We start from the raw sequence: 20,379 nt of genomic DNA, 5'->3' as shown, positions 1-20,379 counted from the left end.
TAAAACAGGGAGGTTAGTAGCTTGATTTTGGAGAGGCCATGCGTCCACAGGTCCCATGGAAATCAACATCTCTGAAAATCGGGACATGAGTTCAGTGCACTTGCAACAGTTTATGCCACCACTGACTTCACTGGAGTGGTTCCTGGTTATGCTAATAGTGTTCTTGGATATAATAATTTCTCATACAGAAAAAAAAATATTGTCATGTAAATAGCTGCACATCTTAGCTACTTTTTTCAAACTTTATGCAGTTCACCTGATTTTCATGTTAAAATACATATGATCAAACTATATATTTTTGTTCTTAATTAAGAAGTATTTTAATTGAATATTTAAAAAACCTGCCCTGATATACACCAGCTGAAGATCTGGCTGGATGTTTGTTTATATTACATTTAATAAGTTGGTCAGGTTGATTTTACAAATCAACATGCTGTCTTAGTATACTATGGTATATTTACCACCCATCTAATCAAATATTTGAAGTGATTTAATTATGTGGGTCAATAGCAGGGGCGGGCAAACTACGGCCTGTGGGCCACATCTGGCCCACGGGACTGTCCTGCCTGGCTCCTGGCCCGGGAGGCTAGCTCCTGCCCTTCCCCCCCCCCCCCCCCCGCGCTGTCCTCCCCTCCCCCGTAGCCTCAGCTCACTTGCAATGCTCTGGGCGCAGAGCTGTGAGCTCCTGGGGCAGCGCAGCAGCAGAGCCTGGCCTGACCCGGTCTCTGTGCTGCATGGTGGTGGCGACGGTGGCAGCAGCATGGCCTGGCTCTAGCCAGGTGGTGCGGCTGTAGCACCACAAGCCACCAGTGCTCCAGGCAGTGCGGTAAGGGAGCAGGGGGGGTTGGATAGAGGGCAGGCAAGTTTGGGGTGGTGGTCAGGGGGCGGGGTGTGGATAGAGGTCGGGGCAGTTGTGGGGGGAACAGGAGGTTGAATGGGGGGCAGGGGTCCCGGAGGGGCAGTCAGGAAGGAGGGGGGGTTGGATGGGGCTGCAGGGGTCAGTCAGGGGCAGGGGTTCTGGGGGCGATCAGGGGACAGGGAGAAGGGGTGGTTGGATGGGACAGAGGTCCCCAGGGGGCCATCAGGAATGAGAGGAGGGGTTGGATGGGGCGGCAGGGGTCTGGGGGAAGTCAGGGGACAGAGAACCGGTGTGTGTGGATGGAGCTGGGGTCGTCAGGGAACGGGGGGTTGGATGGGGCAGGAGTCCCGGAGGGGGGGCAGATAGGAGGTGGGGGCTGGACCATGACCCCCTCCTCTAACTGGCCCTCCATACAGTTTATGAAACCCAATGCGGCCCTCAGACCAAAAAGTTTGCCCACCCCTGGTCAATAGTCTCTACAATCTGACATATTATTTTATTATAATCCAGTAATTCCTTGGGAAAGGTTTAGGCCACAAATATTTAATTCACATTTTTATTTGTCTTTGTCCTTACATTTTATGTTCTAGGAAAAAAATGTCCTCCCTCTAGATTTCTAGCATGATGGATCATTTTGTGACACATGCCATCAAGTTGTATCAATCATTTTCCTCTTCCATGCCTTTGTGCCATGCATTGTGCCTGTTGCAGCCTAATAAGGTCTAGCTGAATTAATTGTTAGCCTTGTACTGAAGTATGTGGAAATGAGATTGTATGTTTTTGCTCTTCCTCTGGGCCTTAGAAAAAATGAGCTGGATAGCTCATGACTTTTTTTCCAGTGAGCAAAATATTTATTTAAAAAAAGTAATACGTGGGGTCGGGGGGAAGGGAGTTGTGTATTTCTAGATACAGGTAAAGATGTTCATTCTTTCTGGGGGAAAAATCTCTTTGAAGGCTGTTTCTAGGGGGAAAATTTGAGTTAGGTCCTTGGTAACCTAAATCTCTGAGAAACAAAATTATCTCTTGTTAAAATTATCTCTGTGTTCCTATGCAGTGGAAGCCAGACTGAGATTTTCCCACCTCCAATATGAATCCCATTAGACAACTGATGACTCCACAGAGCAAAGGGCAAGATGTTTTACAAGGACAATCGATATCCCCCAGGTTTTTTTTTTTTCTTTGACTGTTTTCCACCTGTGCTCTCTTCCTTTTTACCTCCCACCATTTAACAGAGAAGGAGAAATTGGCTGTGTTTATAATGAGTGGGGATAACCTTTCTGATCCCTTTTCACCAGAGATGTAATGTGGAATAGACTTGTCAGTCCTTGCCCCTCTCAGCACAAAGTGATGGGGGAATGTACAAAATTATATAGTACAAAGTTGGTCAATAAGCTCGGCACAAAATTATGTACTGCTTCAGAATGACAGGTCTGGAGCATAGCTTTTCCCTTCTTGAATTTATCAGTATATAAATATTTGCGAGTGTTAGTGAAATGTGTAGGATGCATGTGAAAGTGGTGTGCCCGGTGCTTCTGTTTTGAGGGATGGGAGAAGTGGAAGCAGGGACAAAAGGAACTGGAAGTTAGATGAAGACCTCTATTGCATTCAGCTTGTGCATTCAACATGCTGCAGATGATAACCTGGCTACTACTGCTTAATACTGTGCTTTCAACACCTCACTCCCCTTTGGAAGAATTCCCGCTTCCCCCCCAGATGGATACTATTAGCTAATTTGGTTGCTATTTTTAAGTCTAAATTGCAGACTTTCTCCTGCTCTGTAATTTGTTTGTTCGTTCTAACTTGGTTAATGCCATGCTAACTTGGGAATAGTGCTATATAAATGAATGGTATGTACACTAATGGTTAGGATGAGGTAAACTTCAAACATGTCATTTTTATTTGTGTTGATGTAAAGAGGCCAACTCAGACAACATATCCACACATGCAGATATCAAAGAAGGGGAACAACATGTGTCTGAAAGGAATGCAGCTGAGCCTCTTGGACATGCAATCAAGTTAACTCCTTAACTGTGAGGTGTAGGTTAAAGTGAGTGTGTTATAACCACAGGCTGTTTTACCTAGTGATAGCCATAAAATCATAAAATGCAATGGAAAATCCAATGTGCTAGGGGTGGGTAGCTTATCCTCCCCCCCCACACACACACACATATGTCTGTCATACCTGTATGCTTCCCTTTGTTTAAGTCTTGCCTTGAAACTCCATTTCTTCAAATAATAATACCTAGCTTGGGTGGGGTGCAACCAAGCTAATTGCTGGTGTCCCCTGGGGCCAGTTTCTAGCGTGATTAAGAGGATAAAATGAACAGCTCCCACCGGTAAAAGACCTGGGATTTTGCTGATGGACCTGAAGCTCTGGGGATTGGGTGAGACATTGTTGCAACCATTCTGCACCCTCTGTCCCCTCCTTGTATGAAACTATAATGTTTCATACTCAAGTGTGTTAATTGTTAGTTACTGAGAATTTTTTAATGGCAACCATGGTAGGTACCATCTGAAATAAGTTGGGTGCTATGCGACAGGACTCTTTGCTCATCATTAGTCTGATAGAAGTGAGTTTGTGAAGAATGGCAGTTGGAGCTGGGCAGGAGACTGCAAGATCCTAAATGCTTAGTCAGGATGATTGGTGGATTTGCTTTGCTGTCGAGCACTCTGACTCAGATGCCACAGCTCCTTGGAGCCCCAGTTTGTAGAGGGACAGCAGATGTTTCCTTACCCCAGTGGATTGACACTTTATAGCAAGGGAGCAGATGCCGCACGCATCTGAGTACAGACCTGGTCCTTATGCTGAAATGCTGTGTACTGCAATGATGCCAGCAGAGTTAATACTGGAGTGTACAGGAAAGTGTCCTACTGTGATAGACAAAATAAGGCAGCCTTTCCCAGAAACCCACTACACCTACTTTTTTGTTCAGATTAAACTTAAAAAATAATATCATGTAACCCCAATGGTTTGATTGGAAACATGTACTCACCAGAGGTGCCTTCCCCGGCATCGCGCTCTGCCACCAACTGGTCCTGTGAGGGGATGGGCTTCAGGGTTAAAACCAGTTCTTGGCTGTCAGAGAGAATGGATCCTCCACTTGCCTGCCTCGCACTCTCCTCCTCCTCTTCCTCGTCAACAATGTCCTCTCGTTGTTGCTTGAGGTTGCTTGGGGCTCCTGGGAGGTATCTATGGACTATTTTGGGGTAGTGGTGGGGTTGCCACTGAGAATCGCATGCAGCTCCTCATAAAAATGGCATGTCTGTGGGGCAGAACCAGAATGACTGTTTGCCTCCCTTGTCTTCTGATACGCTTACTGAAGATCCTTTATTTTCATGTGGTGCTTCTGTGTCCCCTGGTGTAGCTCTTCTCCTCCATGCCCTGCACGATCTTGGCATAGATGTCAGCGTTTCTTCTGCTGGATCGGAGCTCTGCCTGCATGGACTCTTCTCCCCACACCACAATAAGATCCACCACCTCCTGGGTACTCCATGCGGGAGCACATTTGCGGCCTTGAGTCTCCATGGTCACCTGTGCTGGCGAGCTCTCCACACTGATCAAACAGGAAATAAAAATTCAAAACTTCCAGAGGCTTTAACAGGGGAGCAGCTATTTCCTATATACCTGGCTGATATGCTGTAGAGTTTAAAGTGCTCTCCAGAGTGGTCACAGTGGAGCACTGTGGGATACCTTCTGCAGGCCATTCATTCGAATTACATAACGCAGTGTTTACGCTATCCCCATGTCGACCTGTGAATGTTGAATTAAGTGCTACGCCTCTTGCAGAGGTGGAGTACAGAAGTTAACTTTACAGGCCACTTAGGTTGGCAGAAAGGACTCGTAGTGTAGACCCGTATAATATTAGTTTGACTTAACACGGTTTATGTCATCCTAAATTTGTAGTGTAGACCAGGCCTTAAAAAAATGAAATAAGTCAGAATGTAATTTTCTTGAAAAATGGGTTTGTAATTGTAAGGGAAGTACTTTTGTTTTCACAGACTGGAGAATAACTCATTCACTGAGGAATAACACAATTGTGAACATATATTTATATCCTTATAATGATGTATTGTTTTTGTCTATTTCTGAGATCATACACCCATCTTTTCCCATCCCTTTTTCCCCCCCTGTGTGGCACCTTTAAAAAAAAGGTTTTAATTGCTTTATTTTCTTAGTAATGGTCATACTTAAATAGCAAGTCATGAAGGATGCCAGAATTAATGTAGATAGCTCTACTTAACAGATTTATAGATAATTTCAGGGTTTTCCACCTCCTAATCCCATTCCTCTCTTTTCTCTGAGCACCAATGCCTACACCATTTGGTTCTGGGAACAGTGACAACTTTTCAGGCTTAAAAACAGAAGAACCCTACAACATAACTGCCTAGATTGTTACGTGGTTATTTCTTTTTGAAAGACCCATCATACTGAGATGTTAAAACTCCCTTGTATGTGGAATGAGATTTATTCCCTTTGTCATTGTCAGTAGTTTTTATATTTAAAACAAAAATCCCTAATTGTAAATGATAAATATTAGAGATGCATGGATCCCTGTTGTCGTGTATTAATATGTCTCATTGGCTGGTGCTAATGTTAAGACGGACAGTGATTCGTTGTCACTAATGTGTATTGGTTCATCTGTCCTGGTTCATGTTAATAAATAAATGTGTAGTTTGTGGAGCCATGTGATCAATTACTTGTAGACTCTAGTTAAATGGAATAGAACTTGCTTTTGTTTTTGCAAAATATGGGAATAATGGGCTTTACTGGATCTATTTTAGAGATTTAAAAAAAGCTCATTTCATTAATTAGATACTTTTCATTTCAAAGGTATTCCAAAATAAAATCTGCACTCTTCTAGTAGAAGGTTGAAAGAAAAAGGAATTCCCTGACAATAGCTATCCAGTGGCAGTTTTCTTGAAGTTAAAGCACGGTGGTTTAAAAAAAAATCTAATATTTTACTTAATAAATTTTTAGAAAATACTCCATTATTGCAAGATGATTCAGAGAATCAATCTGATCAGAAGGCAGAAAGGATAAAGCCCTTAGTTAGCATTTATTATTTATTTTGTATGCTGAGAAAATTATATATGGGAAAATGTAAGATTTTAATCAAAGATTTAAATATTCACATCTCACCGATGTAGTTAGATCTATTGACCCAAATTTCAGGTGTATGAGGGGAGAACCTTGTACTGTATGTACTGTCAGATAGACCAGCTCAATTTCCTCCCTCCCTCCCTCCCACCCCTGCTGTAATGAATTTGGACAGAGATCCTCCCATTGCTTAGTTTTGCCAATTGTTTTAAAAGTTCTACCTCCTCCGTATTTACAATGTTTTAATATAAACAAGCTGATCCTTTTCATATCTCTTGTGTAGTAAACCATCAGGCCACCTGAACAAATCAACCACTTCACAAGGCCCCCAAATAAACAGATCTTTTATGGAGAGTAACTGTGGTTAAAGGGACAGAGGCAAATGAAACTAATTCTTCTTCATTTTATCTTCTTTTATAGTTAATCTGCTGGATTCAAAAGCAATTCAAGGGGAGCTGGGCTGGATCTCCTACCCATCACATGGGGTGAGTTCACTAGACTGTGAAATGGGAAAGTGCTGCTACAGATCAATGTGCTATTTAACTATTGTTTCCTCTTCAGAGAATGCTATGCTGGGGCTCGTTGGAGCTTCAAAAATAGTCTATTCTAAATTTGAAATTAAGGTTTGTGCTGTATTACTATGGTACCTTTTCATTAGAACATACATCATACTGCATTAATGCCCATGGTGAGGTCACCCTTAATAGAAAGAATTAAAGGGGTGGGGCTTCCCCATTTTATGCAAATTGTCTTTAAATCTTCCTGCCTGTAGGATGTGCATTTCTAACACGTAGTGTGGAACTATTCTGCTTAGTGATTCTCATAGATGAACTAGAACTGACATGGAAATGTGTAGACCAATTTTCAGCAGATGTCACAAATGTCTATATTGTGAGGGTTTTTTTTGGTTTTTTTTTTTTTCTGACTTGTTCTAAAGGTGCTGTTCTCTCTGTGGTAAAAGTTTGGCAAATGTCTGGATACAGTTCTTGTGTGTTTTCTTGTACATTTTCTAATATTGTCTAGAACAAATTCAACTGGATCTCTTATTTGTAACTCTGAAATTGTCTAGTGTTAGGATTCCTATACTTCTAGTTTTTATTTTTTTTCAAACACATAAATTCTGTTTGAGTATTTTTAATACTTGATTTATGGTTTACCAAACTTTTACCTCTTTATTTATGATCACAATTACTAATGGAGAGGTCACCCATTTGATAGCTGAAACTTTATGATTTCCCAGTAGGTAAAAGAAATTCCAAAACTCCTGTATCACAATGGAGGATGGTTCACCTGAGTACATTTTTAAAAAGATTCTTTGCACAGTTAATTTTAAAATCCCAAGTAAAGAAGCTTTCTCACCATCCAATGGGAAAGTAATCCACAGCTTAATATATGTCTCAGTCAGAAAGTTTCCCCCTTACAATCAGTCTAAATATTTCCTTTCTTAATTTAGTTCCATTATTCCTCATTGTCATGCTCCTAGGTACCATACTAAATTATCCCTCTCCATTCTTGGTATTCATCCCTCTCTTTCCAACTGTAAATTAGAAGAACGATGTACAAAAAAGGAGCCATTTGGAAATCTAATACTCTTTTGATTGCTGTTTGAGTAATTGAATGTGACAATAAAGCACCTGGGGCCAAATTCTCTCCTTGGATTTGGTGGAGTTTTCATTTGGCATTGCACGCCTGCATCTGAGAGCTCTGTTTGTTTGGCACACAACAGATGAAACAATGCAATATGTTTTAATTGGGGCAGAGTTCTGTGTTCCTTTTCCTTCCAGGTTATTGGTAGTTTTGAGCAAAATGCTACTTAAATAGCCATTTTGCTTCTTGCTCATGGAGATATTAGATTATAGAATTGGAGGTAATTCCATCTCGTATTTTACTATGGGTGCTCCATATTATCAATACTTTGCGGATCACTCATCTGTATCTGTCTTTCTTCCTGCCACACCTTGAGTTTGACTGAATGCCCAATCTTCTAGAGTATCCAAAACAGGGGTGGGCAAACTACGTCCGGGGGGGCCGCATCTGGCCCTCCAGATGTTTTAATCTGGCCCTCGAACTCCTGCCAGGAAGCAGGGTCTGGGGCTTGGCCTGCTCCGGCGCTCCAGCTGGGGAGTGGGGTCAGGGGCTTGCCCCACTCTGCACAGAAGCAGCGGCACGTTCCCCCTCCAGCTCCTATGTGTAGGGGCAGCCAGGGGGCTCCACACGCTGCCCCCACCCAAGCACTGCCCCCACAGCTCCCATTGGCTGGGAACTGTGGCCAATGGGAGCTGCAGGAGTGGCACCTGCGGACAGGGCAGCGCACAGAGCCGCTGGCTGCGCCTCCGTGTAGGGGCAGGAAGGGGGACATGCTGCTGCTTCTGGGAGCTGCTTGAGGTAAGTGCCACCTGGAGCCTGCACTCCTGACCCCCTCCCAGCCCCAGCCCTGATCCCTCTTCCGCCCTCCAAACCCTTCGGTCTCAGCCCAGAGCCCCCTCCTACTTCCTGAACCCTCATTTCTGGCCTCACCCCAGAGCCCACACCCCCAGCAGGAGCCCTCACCCCTTCCCGCACCCCAACCCCCAATTTTGTGAGCATTCATTGCCCGCCATTCAATTTCCATACCCAGATGTGGCCCTTGCGCCAAAAAGTTTGCCCACCCCTATCCAAAGTATCACTATCCTGTGATTCATCAGCTTGTCTGGAGGAGGCAGTGGTATGATTTGAGTCAGGATTCTGGCATTTCCGTGGGTGTTAGATGACTCAGATGGCTAACATGGGAGTGAGAAGTAGTTAGTGTGTGAAGTCTCAGATTTCAAGGTTCTGTTGGGCAGTTAAAATATTAATAAAAAATCTTGCCAAAAATGTTCATTTGTCAACTTTATTCTGTGCATCTGGTTTGTTTTATGGATGTTCCCTGTCATAACTCAGTGTTCTCTGTGGGAGCTGCTGGGCGCTGAGCATTCCTACAAAGCACGCCAGTAGCCACTTCTTTAGGTATCTAAATGGGAACTGCTGAGTGCTGAGCTAGAAAATCGGACCTCAGGCCTCCCTATAAATAATGCAGCGTTAATTGTACTTCAGCTGTGGTGTTCTTCTCTTTCCCCTACCCGAATTTGCTTGAAATACATTGAATTATGACATGGTAGATATATAAAATGAAACTATGGGTACACAGAATAGTTAGTTTTCAAACCATCAGTATTGGCAAGAGAACTTTTTTAAAATCAGTTTTTTTCAGTTCCCAGGATAATAATCAGTTTTTAACTGCTCAGTAAAGTGAGTTTTCAATACGAGCTGCTCAGTGCTGAATGCTTCTGAAAACCTGGCCAATACATTTCGATGCCTAGAGGGTAGTGTACATTTTAAAAATCTGACGCCAATTGTGTGTTCTGATCATCATGTCAAAATCTGGCCTCTGGTCTTAATGCAAACCTGGGAATTGTGAACACCACACTTCTGCTTCTAATTCTGTGAGTGACTCCTTCAGTAGCTTTGGGCAAGTCGTCTTAGTCTACTTCTCCATTGGAAATAGCAGCACTTGTTTCTCTGCCTCACAGGACTGAATTAGTGTTTATGAAGTGCTCTGTGAATAGCCAGTGTCCTGGAAATGCTACATAGTATTGTTTGTATGATCACAGTGCCTTAAAATAATAGTTTAAAATGTTTATAGAAAAAAAAATCTGTGTGTATCCGGACAGGACCATGACTAAGTGTTTTTATTCTGGAGTGGGATGGGTAGGAAGAGGCATAGTAGAATCCAAAGTTTCCAATGGTTGTTATCATAGACTGTTCAATAAGCAACTTTGGTGAGTAGGGTGTCCAGGACAGAACTTCCCAGCTATTTCCTAGCTCATCAGTTTCTAGTCTCCATTGTGTATTATTTTATTTTGATTTGCAAAGCCTCATTTGGTTCTTTTGGCAGCCGCTCTGCTCTACTCTGCTTCTCTATTGATCTCCCCGCAGCTGTGCCTCTTCTGCCTTGGATGCCTAAAGCAGCAAGAGGCAAAGCAGCTGGCAGAGGAATGATACAGGGCATCATAATGGCTGTAAGAAAAACAGACTTGCTAGATTACTCTACAGGGATTCTCGTATCCCATAGAGAAATTTTTTTAGCCTTTGCAAGTCAGTATTGGTTTGGGTAAGTCTGCCTAAGCTTTTCCTGTACATGCGGTTCCTACCCACCATAATATCCCTGGGGAATAAAACTGTACAATACATATAGAATTGTACTGATGCATTTCTAAAATAATGAGATTCTTAGGTTGAAGTCAGAGAATAGTAAATTCATTTATATCTCTTATCTTGGTGCGATTGTGGTACAGAACCAGGGCCCAAACTGTGTTCCTTTACATATTGTGCTATTTTAAGCTTAAAAACTTAAATATAAATTTTTAAAAATAGAAATAGAAAAGGAAAGTCGTATGAACTGTTATATAAAAGTGATGTAATAATAGGAAAGTTAAATGGCAGTGGAAAAGTGAAACATTCTTTTCATAGTCCTTTATTTATAATGGGTTAATTAAACCCTGTAAATACGGCTGCATCTGTCTTCCAGCTAACTAAAATATGAACTTAAACTTCAGTGGAAAAAAACATTATAATAAAGATGTCACCTCGTACTGAAGCATTGCTAATAGCGAGGTGGTGATTTACAAGGTAAAGCTAATAGAGCTACACTTGAGGCTGTGATTCACAAATGAGGATGCTGGTATTGTGCCAGCTGTTTTCCAAGATCCAGCAGTATTCCCATCAGAAGCCATAAAGGTCAATATGCCGAGGAGGGTTACTTATATAAATAACCCCACATCCGGTGATTTATCAAAAGGTATCTAATAGAGATTTTTCAGGTTAATCATTTTACCCGATTCTAGAAAATGACTCAAAGTGTTTGTCATGCTCAGTATTCTGTGCAACATCTCATTCTGAAATCTGATTTTACTTGGCATTATATAACAGAAGTGTTTTGAAATTCCTGAATATTTATGTTAAGATTTATGGCTCATTGGTATTCCAAGATCTGTGTGTTCCACATAACTCCCTGATGGCAGTGTTTTAGCCCCCTGGTTAATAATATTGCCCTGTAAGAATGTGATCATTCCTTGAGCCATCCCACACACCCATAATCTTGGCATCAGTGACACTGATCTGGTCAAGCTCATTCAAACCAATTCAAGATAAACCTTGGTCCATCTAGACGGCAAAGCAACTGCTTTAAAAAATAGAATAGCTGGGTGTGCTTATAGTTGAATAGTGATTGGCAGCAGCCACAAAGCCTGTATCCTGTGCTGCCACCACTAGCACCTGCATATGCAACCTTTTTGTACTGTCAGTCAAATACCCGTTCCATTTCCATAGATTTCATTCAAGGGGGAAAAAAGAAGAGCTACTTATTCTTTACAGAATATATTATTGATATGCTGATTAAGCATAACGCAACTGATCATTAACTGCAATTCACGTAAATTACAGCAGCACAGATGTGGGGGGTTGGGAAGATAAAAAAGCAAGTGACTTTTAATAATATACAATACAAATGTGATGGATAATTCATACAGGACAAAAAGAGTAGAGTCCAAATCCCGTTCTGCATATTCATGTGATTGGTAATATTGGTTTCAGGGTGATTTTTTCAGTAAATAAGGTAACTAGGATTTGACCCTAGATTGCTGTTCTTTGGTTTGGAAAAAAATAATCTCAAATACTTTCATGTACCCGCCTCATGACATGACATGAATATAAAATGTACAAGATGTACTGCAGTATCATTAGGGCATGGCCTAATTTTTAAATGTTACATTTTCATAGCCAAAAAACATTAATGGTATTTGTTTTCTCTGTGGTTAACAGGAGAAAAAGATAAAACCAGTTCTTATCTTGTCTTTCTGTTAGCAACCATAGAAAATAACCACTCCTTGCATATATGGTTAATGTGTCCTACCTATTTGTGGATACATTTGTCTTGCATATAATCAGAGTTAACAAATTATGGCCAACATTTTCAAACTTCGGGTGCCTGAAGTAAGGAACTTAAATCTATAGGTAGCATTTATGATCCCTGAGTACCTGAAGCTCCACTTTAACTTTACTGGGAGCTGTGGTTGCTCAATACTGCTGAAATTCAGGGGACTTACTGAGGTCCCTAATTATAGATTTAGGGGACTTACTGTAGACACTTGAACATTTGGTTTGTGTGCCCATTTATTCCTTCCCTCACACTCATGGGCATTTGGAAGAGAGAACCTAGAGATCCCAATTAGGGAACCTGTGGCTTGGGTGGCAGGGAGAGAAGAACAGCATTTCCCACTCCTGCAAAATTTGGGTTGCCCAGTTAGTGCTAGATCCTGCACCATTACAGTCAGTGAGAACTTTTCCATTGACTTGATTGGGAGCAGGATCAGCCCTTAATGAAAATGAGGAAAATGGATTATTTCAGATTTTTCAAAAAGGCTGAAAATAGTGTGTCATATTGGAATCTAGTGCTACATCCCTTTGTTCTGTGTCTCTCGGGAATGTATATGGACACCCCCCGCCCCATTGCTGTAATCTTGGCACGCCTCACAACACCCTGATGAGGTAGAGAAGGGCTAGTATCCCCATCTTACAGATGGGGAACTGAGGCACAGAGAAGCTAAGTGAGTTGCCAAGGTCACATTAGGAATCTATGGTGGAGCAGAGACTTGAACCCAGGTTTTCCAAGTGCCCTAACTGCAGGGTGGCTAAGGAATAAACTAACAGGCTCCCAATGGGAAAAAATATTCAAAGACACAAATTCAGTGCTGGGTCCTTTACTCATGTTAGTAGTTCCCTTCTCTCACTGACTTAGACCCATGAAGTCCCACTGAGGCCCTGATTCATGAAAGCCCTTAAGCATGTGCTTAACTCTACCCTTGTGCAGCATTGACACTATCCACTGATTTCAGTGGGACTTTTTTAAACACATGCTTCAAATTAAGCACATGCTTAATCATGTTTTGCTGAAGTTGGGCCAAAATAAGGAAGGGCTGTGTGTGCTTTTCCTGAGACCTTTTCCTTTTAAAAGGATGCTGTAAAAAGAGCGCCCCTCCCTCCCCCGTCCTCTTGGGAAAAAACAGTATTTTCATCGCACCAGAATGCTAACTTTGAAATGACAGCCCCCAGCTAAACTTGTTCTGTTTCCCGTCTTTAGCTGACATACTTGGCACATGACACCATGTGCAATTTCTGGTCTTTTTCATGGGATTTGAGAGAGAGAAGAAGAATCTGTGTAAAATATGCCTTTGGTTGTCATTCCTGACTAGATGTGGAGGAAGGAGATCTTTATGGTTGAATTTGCCTTTGGCAAAAGAAGTCCTGGTAAAAAGACAATTGATCAAACCACCCACAGGGAAGGGACATCCACCAAGATAAATTTTTCTTCCAGTATTGGCATCAAAGAAGCAGAGTACTCTAGCCACTGTGAGATCCTTGGTGCCCATGGGAGTTCTGAGAGCTTGGATACAGATTGGGCCCTTGTCTGTGATAGCAGTCTCTCAGATGAAAAAGGACAAGCTTCATCTGCATTTTTTATTGCTAGGCATTTTAAGTTGACTGATACGTTGGTCTCGAATTCACTCTTCGGCCTTGAACAAGTAACTTATCTTCTCACTTTTTCCCCTGTGTGAAAAGGAGATGGTATTTACACAACTCAGCTGGGTGTTGTGTTCATTTTTATTAAACATTAGTAAAGCACTTCAAAGATTAAATAACCAACCATGAATGCTAAATATTGTGTAACACAAAAGATTAAAATAGAAAATATCTACTTTATTGTTAAATATTTAAACCTGCTTCAGAATGGAAACAGGATGTGTTTTATTGCCTAAAATAGTGTCTCTGCCTATTCACTAGAGGTTACTGAGCTTTTATTAAAAATTATGCATTTGTTTTTTAGGTACTCAATGTTATGCATGAATTCTGGTTTCCTAACAATTTTATATGTTGTATACTGTCTTTTTAGCATTCAGTGCTTGTGGGTGATGTCTGAAATGCAAACAGAGTATTTTGACAACTGGTTGTCAGAAAAAACCACCTGGGATTCTGTCTTTTTGAATCACACACTATAACTGTTCCTTCATATGCTGGATAGTTGATGGAGGGACATCAACTTTTTTGACATGTGTGTTCTATGATTCTTGGTCAGTTGGAAGTATGCTGTTTGGGATACATCTTAAATTTAGCATTTTCACCTTTGGGCTGATCTTCTGATTAAATTCGAGAGCAGTGTTACAGTTCATGCCCTACATATTTTTAATTCATTTCCTTGCAACTCTATATAAATCTGTGTGTAAAGTCTCATTCCTTTGGATTGAAACTTCATTTTCAATATTAGGGCAGTTTTTAGTATTTCTCACCCTTAAAGTGAAGAATTCTGCTTTGTATTTCCATGAAGCTTTTAAAATTTCTCTCCGTATTTTAAACTAAAATGTCATTCATCTAAATTGTCACAGCCATGAGTCAGATTGTGAAGATGAAATATTTTGAGTCAGTGGTTTCTTCATTTTACTAAATGATAGCTGAAGTCAAACAGTCATGTCAGTACTGTAAACTCTTCCTCTTCATAGCTACTATACGTACGAGCTTTAACCATAGGATATGCAATACAATTTTTTTTTAATTGTTTGAATTCTGATGTGTAAGCTGAATGGTAGTATCACTCTTTGTCAGATGCATGTTCCCAGCTTCTGTTGAAGTGAATGGAAACCATGCACGTACATTCAAGGACAGACTTTTTGTGTACATTAGTCGGCTTTGATGCTTTTTGACCAGCATATTAACTTCAGTTGCTAAGACCAGTTTTTAGAATAAAAAGTGCAAGCAAAGGTTTACAAGTTAGAAAATGACGTCATTGTTATTTTAGCTGGAGCTGAATGAAAAAGGAGAGGTGGGGAAATAATTTGAAAACATTTTGATATTCATATAAATTTGTGAATTATTTTTCCAGTGCCACTGAGTGAATATTAATAAAAAAAACCCTCATTAAAATGTTGGAAAAACTGCCAAATTCATTATATAAATTATTGGACTGCTTAGTAAATTCTAATCTTAATCTTTATTCCTTTATTTATTAAACTGACTAACAAATTCAGTCTGATTATAGGAATGTTTGTATCTTGCCACGTTTTTTGATAACTCTTTGTGGAGTAATAGCAAATTCATTTTTATTCCAATTCAGATTGCTCTTTCCCACAGCAATAATCTCCTTTTATTATTTTCCTTTTGGACGTTAGTCTTTTCAGTTTATCACCACACTGCTTCAAATTATTTGCTGCATTTCTATTTTAAAAAAAGAATATTACACACACAAAAAAGCAGCTAGGTATACAGGAAGTACAATGCCCTTATTTAGTTTTGGGGGAAAATATTGGAAGTCCATCCTATTTCATTAGTTATGCAATCAATCATTCTGCCATTTGTATAATAGGTTGTTGCAGGTTGAGTATCATTTTTCTCTGGTTTCAAGAAATGCAAGTTTCAACTTCCATTCCAAGGCCTAAACAAAGATTTTATTTGGAACTAGTATTGCACATGTTCCAGCATCCCATTTTTCCTTTGAACTTCAGAGCTTAGAAAGAATATTATTTCCTTTGTGGGCAGGAATTTTATTTCTGTCTGTCTGTCAGGATAAATTCAGACCATTTGTGGTAAGTTATCAGAAAAGAGATGACCATTGAATGTTTTTCTCTTTCTAAAGGAATGTTTTACTTTTACGTTTCTAACATCTCCGATTCTCTGTTGTGCAGAATTTATTTGCATAAAATATAATAACTAAATACTAAAGATAATTGGGAAACAAAAAGAAAAACATGGTGTGTCATATAGTGTCTTAAATGCAAAGAGTAGATCATATTTGTGACAGGACTACTCTGAGAAAGATTAGGGAAAAATAAATGTTTTCTAACAAGTTGAGCCACAAAACCGATGGCTATAATTTCTACTAAAAATCCCTTCTAAATTTTGTTTTTCCTCTTGATAATGTTGCTATTAGTGCATCATAACTTTTACCATCTAATTTGTTTGTCTGCAGCTAATTTAGTCTATTTTTCTAAAATTTCAATAATATCTTTAAAATTAAGTGTCTCTCCATGAACAAGTAATTGTTTGCATGTTTTGTAGCTGACTTGTGGCAAAATGAAAGATGACTTTCTAAAGGGGCACTTGGAGGTAAAGGAATAAATGGAATAATTTACTATTGGAGGTGATGTACTGGCAAACAATGGAATTGATAATACAGCCTTCTGGGCCTGGGTCAAGTAGGTGTTATATCTGCTTCAGTTTCTGTGTCCATCAGGCAATGCTCGTTGATAAGGATCCAATGACAATCACCATTAACTATCTATTTGACAATGCAGCCCATCCCTTCTACCATCACAGATACTATTTTCCTCCTTGTTGCAGTCCAGTTCTGCCTATTAATTGATGAGCACTTCTGTAAACATTTAAACTTGTTTTACAAAATGCGGGACTGCAAAGTACATCTTGTACAGGTAGGTAACGTCATATTTTATAAATGCTCTGGAGTCAGGTTGCCTGAGGACAAGGGAATTTCCCTTTTTTAACTGCAGGAGCAATTAGCTCAGTCTGCTCAGGCTTCTGACAACATCTTGTTCAATCTGGCAATATCTCATTTGCCCACTTCCTCACAGAGTCTAATTTTGAAGCTGGCAAGTGAAGTATTTTTAGCTGAAGCTCCTCGGTGGGTTATCAGCACCAAGAATTGAAACCCTGGACTTCTGGATCAAAAACAATGAGCCTCTCTGGGCTGAGTTTAAAGACTGAAATCTGTTAGCTCAGTAGCAGGCTCATCAACCTCTGTTGGCCAGCCTCTAGAGGAGACAAAGCCATGTTGTGTAAGTGTGGGTTACGATATTTTAGGAGTTCAGCTGCCTGTCCCCGGCAATAGCTGCACTACTAGCAGAACCTCCTCCCTTTCTTCTAGAGCTGGACCTAGGGCTCTTCTGTGCCTCCAGTCACTGATACTGCTTCATTCTCTTGTTATCCCCAGCAGGCAGCCAAACACACCCATCTCCGCTGGTGTCAATCAGTTCTTCCGTCTTTGCTTCTGCTTTCCTCTCCCCCTCTGCCACCATAGACTCCCGTCCCTCCCTCTGCTATGCCCCTAGCAGTCCCTATCCTACCTAGCCTCACAAGAGGGTGAGATCGCTGTCTTCAAAGTCCTGCTCCTCATGCATCGTGCCGCTCTGAAGCAGGGATTGTAAGTAACAGTGGCTTGTGCTGAGTTTGGGAGATGCTTTGAACAGAATCTGAGCAGACGGCCACAAGGAAGTGAAGAGATTCATCGGATATATGGGGAGGTGGGCCGGGGGAGGGAGGGCATGGTGAGCATGTGCAGATAAGGAACTTCATTAGCAGCAAAGTCAGACATTTCATCTGGCTGTTAGATTTTTAATTGGGATAGGATGCTTTTATTAGAAGTATCGCAGGGCAGATCTAGTCAACACAGTCACTCCCATGCTACCATTACACTGTCTCAGGGTATGTCTACACTATGGGATTATTCCGATTTTACATAAACTGTTTTTTAAAACAGATTCTATAAAGTCGAGTGCACATGGCCACACTAAGCACATTATTTTGGCGGTGTGCGTTCATGTACCGAGGCTAGCGTCGATTTCCGGAGCGTTGCACCGTGGGTAGCTATCCCATAGTTCCCGCAGTCTCCCCCGCCCATTGGAATTCTGGGTTGAGATCCCAATGCAAAAACAGTGTCGCAGGTGATTGAGTAAATGTCGTCACTCAATCCTTCCTCCGTGACAGCAACGGCAGACAATCATTTCACGCCCTTTTCCCCTGGATTGCCCTGGCAGACGCCATAGCATGGCAGCCATGCAGCCCATTTAGCCTTTTGTCACTGTCACCATATGTGTACTGGATGCTGCTGACAGACATGGTACTGCACTGCTACACAGCAGCATTCATTTGCCTTTGCAAGGTAGCAGAGATGGTTACCAGCTATAGCACCGTCTGCAATTGGAAATTGGCGATGACAGTTAGCAGTCCTTTTGTACCATCTGCTGCTGTCATGGGTGCTCCTGGCTGGCCTCGCTGAGGTCGGCCGGGGGCGCATGGACAAAAATGGGAATGACTCCCCAGGTCATTCCCTTCTTTATGTTTTGTCTAAAAATAGAGTCAGTCCTGCCTATAATATGGGGCAAGTGTACTAGAGAACCAGAGAGCACAGCTGCTCCGGGTCAGAGCCCCAGAGATCCTGCAGAAATGATGATGCCATTCTAGGGGGTGCCCCTGCAACAACCCCACCCGTTGCTTCCCTCCTTCCCCAATCCTCCTGGGCTACCATGGCAGTGTCCCCCTCATTTGTGTGATGAAGTAATAAAGAATGCAGGAATAAGAAACACTGACTTTTTAGTGAGATAAAATGAGGGGGAGGCAGCCTCCCGCTGCTATGATAGTCCAGGCAGTACAGATTCTTCGTTAGACATGAAAGGCGGGGGCGGGGCTGATGGAGCTAAGCTCCCAGTTGCTATGATGAGGACGGTTTTCAATCCTTTTGCACTGTCTGCCAGGAATGACCAGAAGTCATTCCCATTGTTGCCCAGGCGCCCCTGGCTGACCTCACCGAGGCCAGCCAGGAGCACTCACGGGATGATGAGGACGGTTTTCCACCATTTTGCACCATCTGCCATCAGGAAAGGAAGGGGAGAGGATGCTGCTGTTCAGCGCCGCAGCACTGCGTCTACCATCAGCATGCATTAGACATACAATGACATTGAAAAAAGGCGAGAAACATTTTTTTTCCCTTTTCTTTCACAGAGGGGGGAGGAGTGTAAATTGACGAGCTATACCCTGAACCACCCGGGACAATGTTTTTGACCCTTCAGGCATTGGGAGCTCAGCCAAGAATGCAAATGCTTTTTGGAGACTGCGGGGACTGTGGGATAGCTGGAGTCCTCAGTCCCCCCTCCCTCCCTCCATTTGATTCTTTGGCTTTCCGTTACACTTGTCACGCAGCACTGTGTTGAGTCCCTGCTGTGGCCTCTGTCTGGAGATTTTTTCAAATGCTTTGGCATTTCGTCTTCTGGAACAGAGCTCTGATAGAACAGATTTGTCTCCCCATAAAGTGATCAGATCCAGTATCTCCTGTACCGTCCGTGCTGATCAGCGCTCCACACTGGGCAAACAGGAAATGAAATTCAAAAGTTTGCTGGGCTTTTCCTGTCTACCTGGCCAGTGCATCCGAGTTCAGACGGCTTTCCAGAGCGGTCACAATGGTGCACTGTGGGATACCGCCCGGAGGCCAATACCGTCGAATTGCGGCCACACTAACCCTAATCCAACATGGCAATACCAATTTCAGCGCTACTCCCCTTGTCAGGGAGGAGTACAGAAATCGGTTTTAAGAGCCCTTTATATCGATATAAAGGGCTTCGTTGTGTGGACGGGTGCAGGGTTAAATCGGTTTAACGCTGCTAAATTCGGTATAAACGCGTAGTGTAGACCAGGCCTCATTTGCGTAGCTGCTCCCATATTATTCGCTTGATACTTACCCTTACAGTGGGTACAGATACTTCCAGGTTTGTCTGGGTCTTTTTGAGGGGATGGAGGGAGCTAAGGGGGAGAAAAAGTTTAAAACCTGTTCAGCTGGACATAGCATTTCTCAGATATCAGCTTGCATTCATATTACCGCTTTTTATCCCGAAGGATCCAAAGCACTCTACAAACCATATATATTTGAAGCACTTACACCTCTCCTAAAATGCAGCTGCCTATGGGTAGCATGCTGCAGATATTGGGGGGCGGGGGGAAACATGCAGCAACACTAAATCAATCAGTACAGGAACTGAAAAAGAAGAATGTGTCTAACTGCAAGGAAATATTAACATGAAAAAGTGAAATATGTTATAAATTTTGAATTTGGATGTTACCAGATTTCAGAGAACCTGCAGCCAGACCATTCTGTACTGTGATCCTATCAGATCTCACAGACTAAACAGGGTTGATCTGAATCGATACTTGGTTGGGAGTTGTTGATTGATTGAACATTTGGGTGCTGCTGGAAGTTGTGTTGATGGTTTTGTAGGTGGCAATATTGTAGAAGTGTATCAAACCAGTCCTACAGGGTTTTTTAATGGGTAGTGTCACGCTGGAAGAATACAGGTAAAACTCATCTAACCATGTTCAAGTGAACATGGTGGTATATTTTTCACTTTTTGCCCTAACGTTGGTTAGACTTGCCATGTTCTCTTAAGCAACTGATATGTTTTACCCCCAGACACAGAGATGTATTGGGTCTAGGCGAAGTAATACTGGTAAGTGGCTTACAGTATATTCCCAACTATCCAAATAGCCTCGGTGGGGTGGAGGCGCATTGATTTTATTTGGATAATCAGGAGTTCATACACTCGAGAATTCAGCAGTGGGGTGGCCTTCCCTCCTC

At 41.9% G+C, this 20,379-nt stretch overlaps 1 protein-coding gene across 1 annotated transcript in view; it reads left to right on the top strand.

The window, feature by feature from the left end:
- Positions 1–20,379, top strand: part of EPHA3 (EPH receptor A3) — a 773,721-nt gene that overhangs the window by 482,524 nt on the left and 270,818 nt on the right. The window contains exon 6 of the mRNA XM_039481726.1: positions 6,378–6,442. Coding sequence (XP_039337660.1) covers positions 6,378–6,442 — 65 coding nt within the window. The remainder of the gene's footprint in view (positions 1–6,377; positions 6,443–20,379) is intronic.

Source organism: Mauremys reevesii, linkage group 1 (genome assembly GCF_016161935.1).
Source record: "Mauremys reevesii isolate NIE-2019 linkage group 1, ASM1616193v1, whole genome shotgun sequence".
NCBI classification, from domain to species: domain Eukaryota; kingdom Metazoa; phylum Chordata; order Testudines; family Geoemydidae; genus Mauremys; species Mauremys reevesii.
Note: the sequence above shows the minus strand (reverse complement) of the source record. Positions and strands in the feature narration are given on the sequence as shown.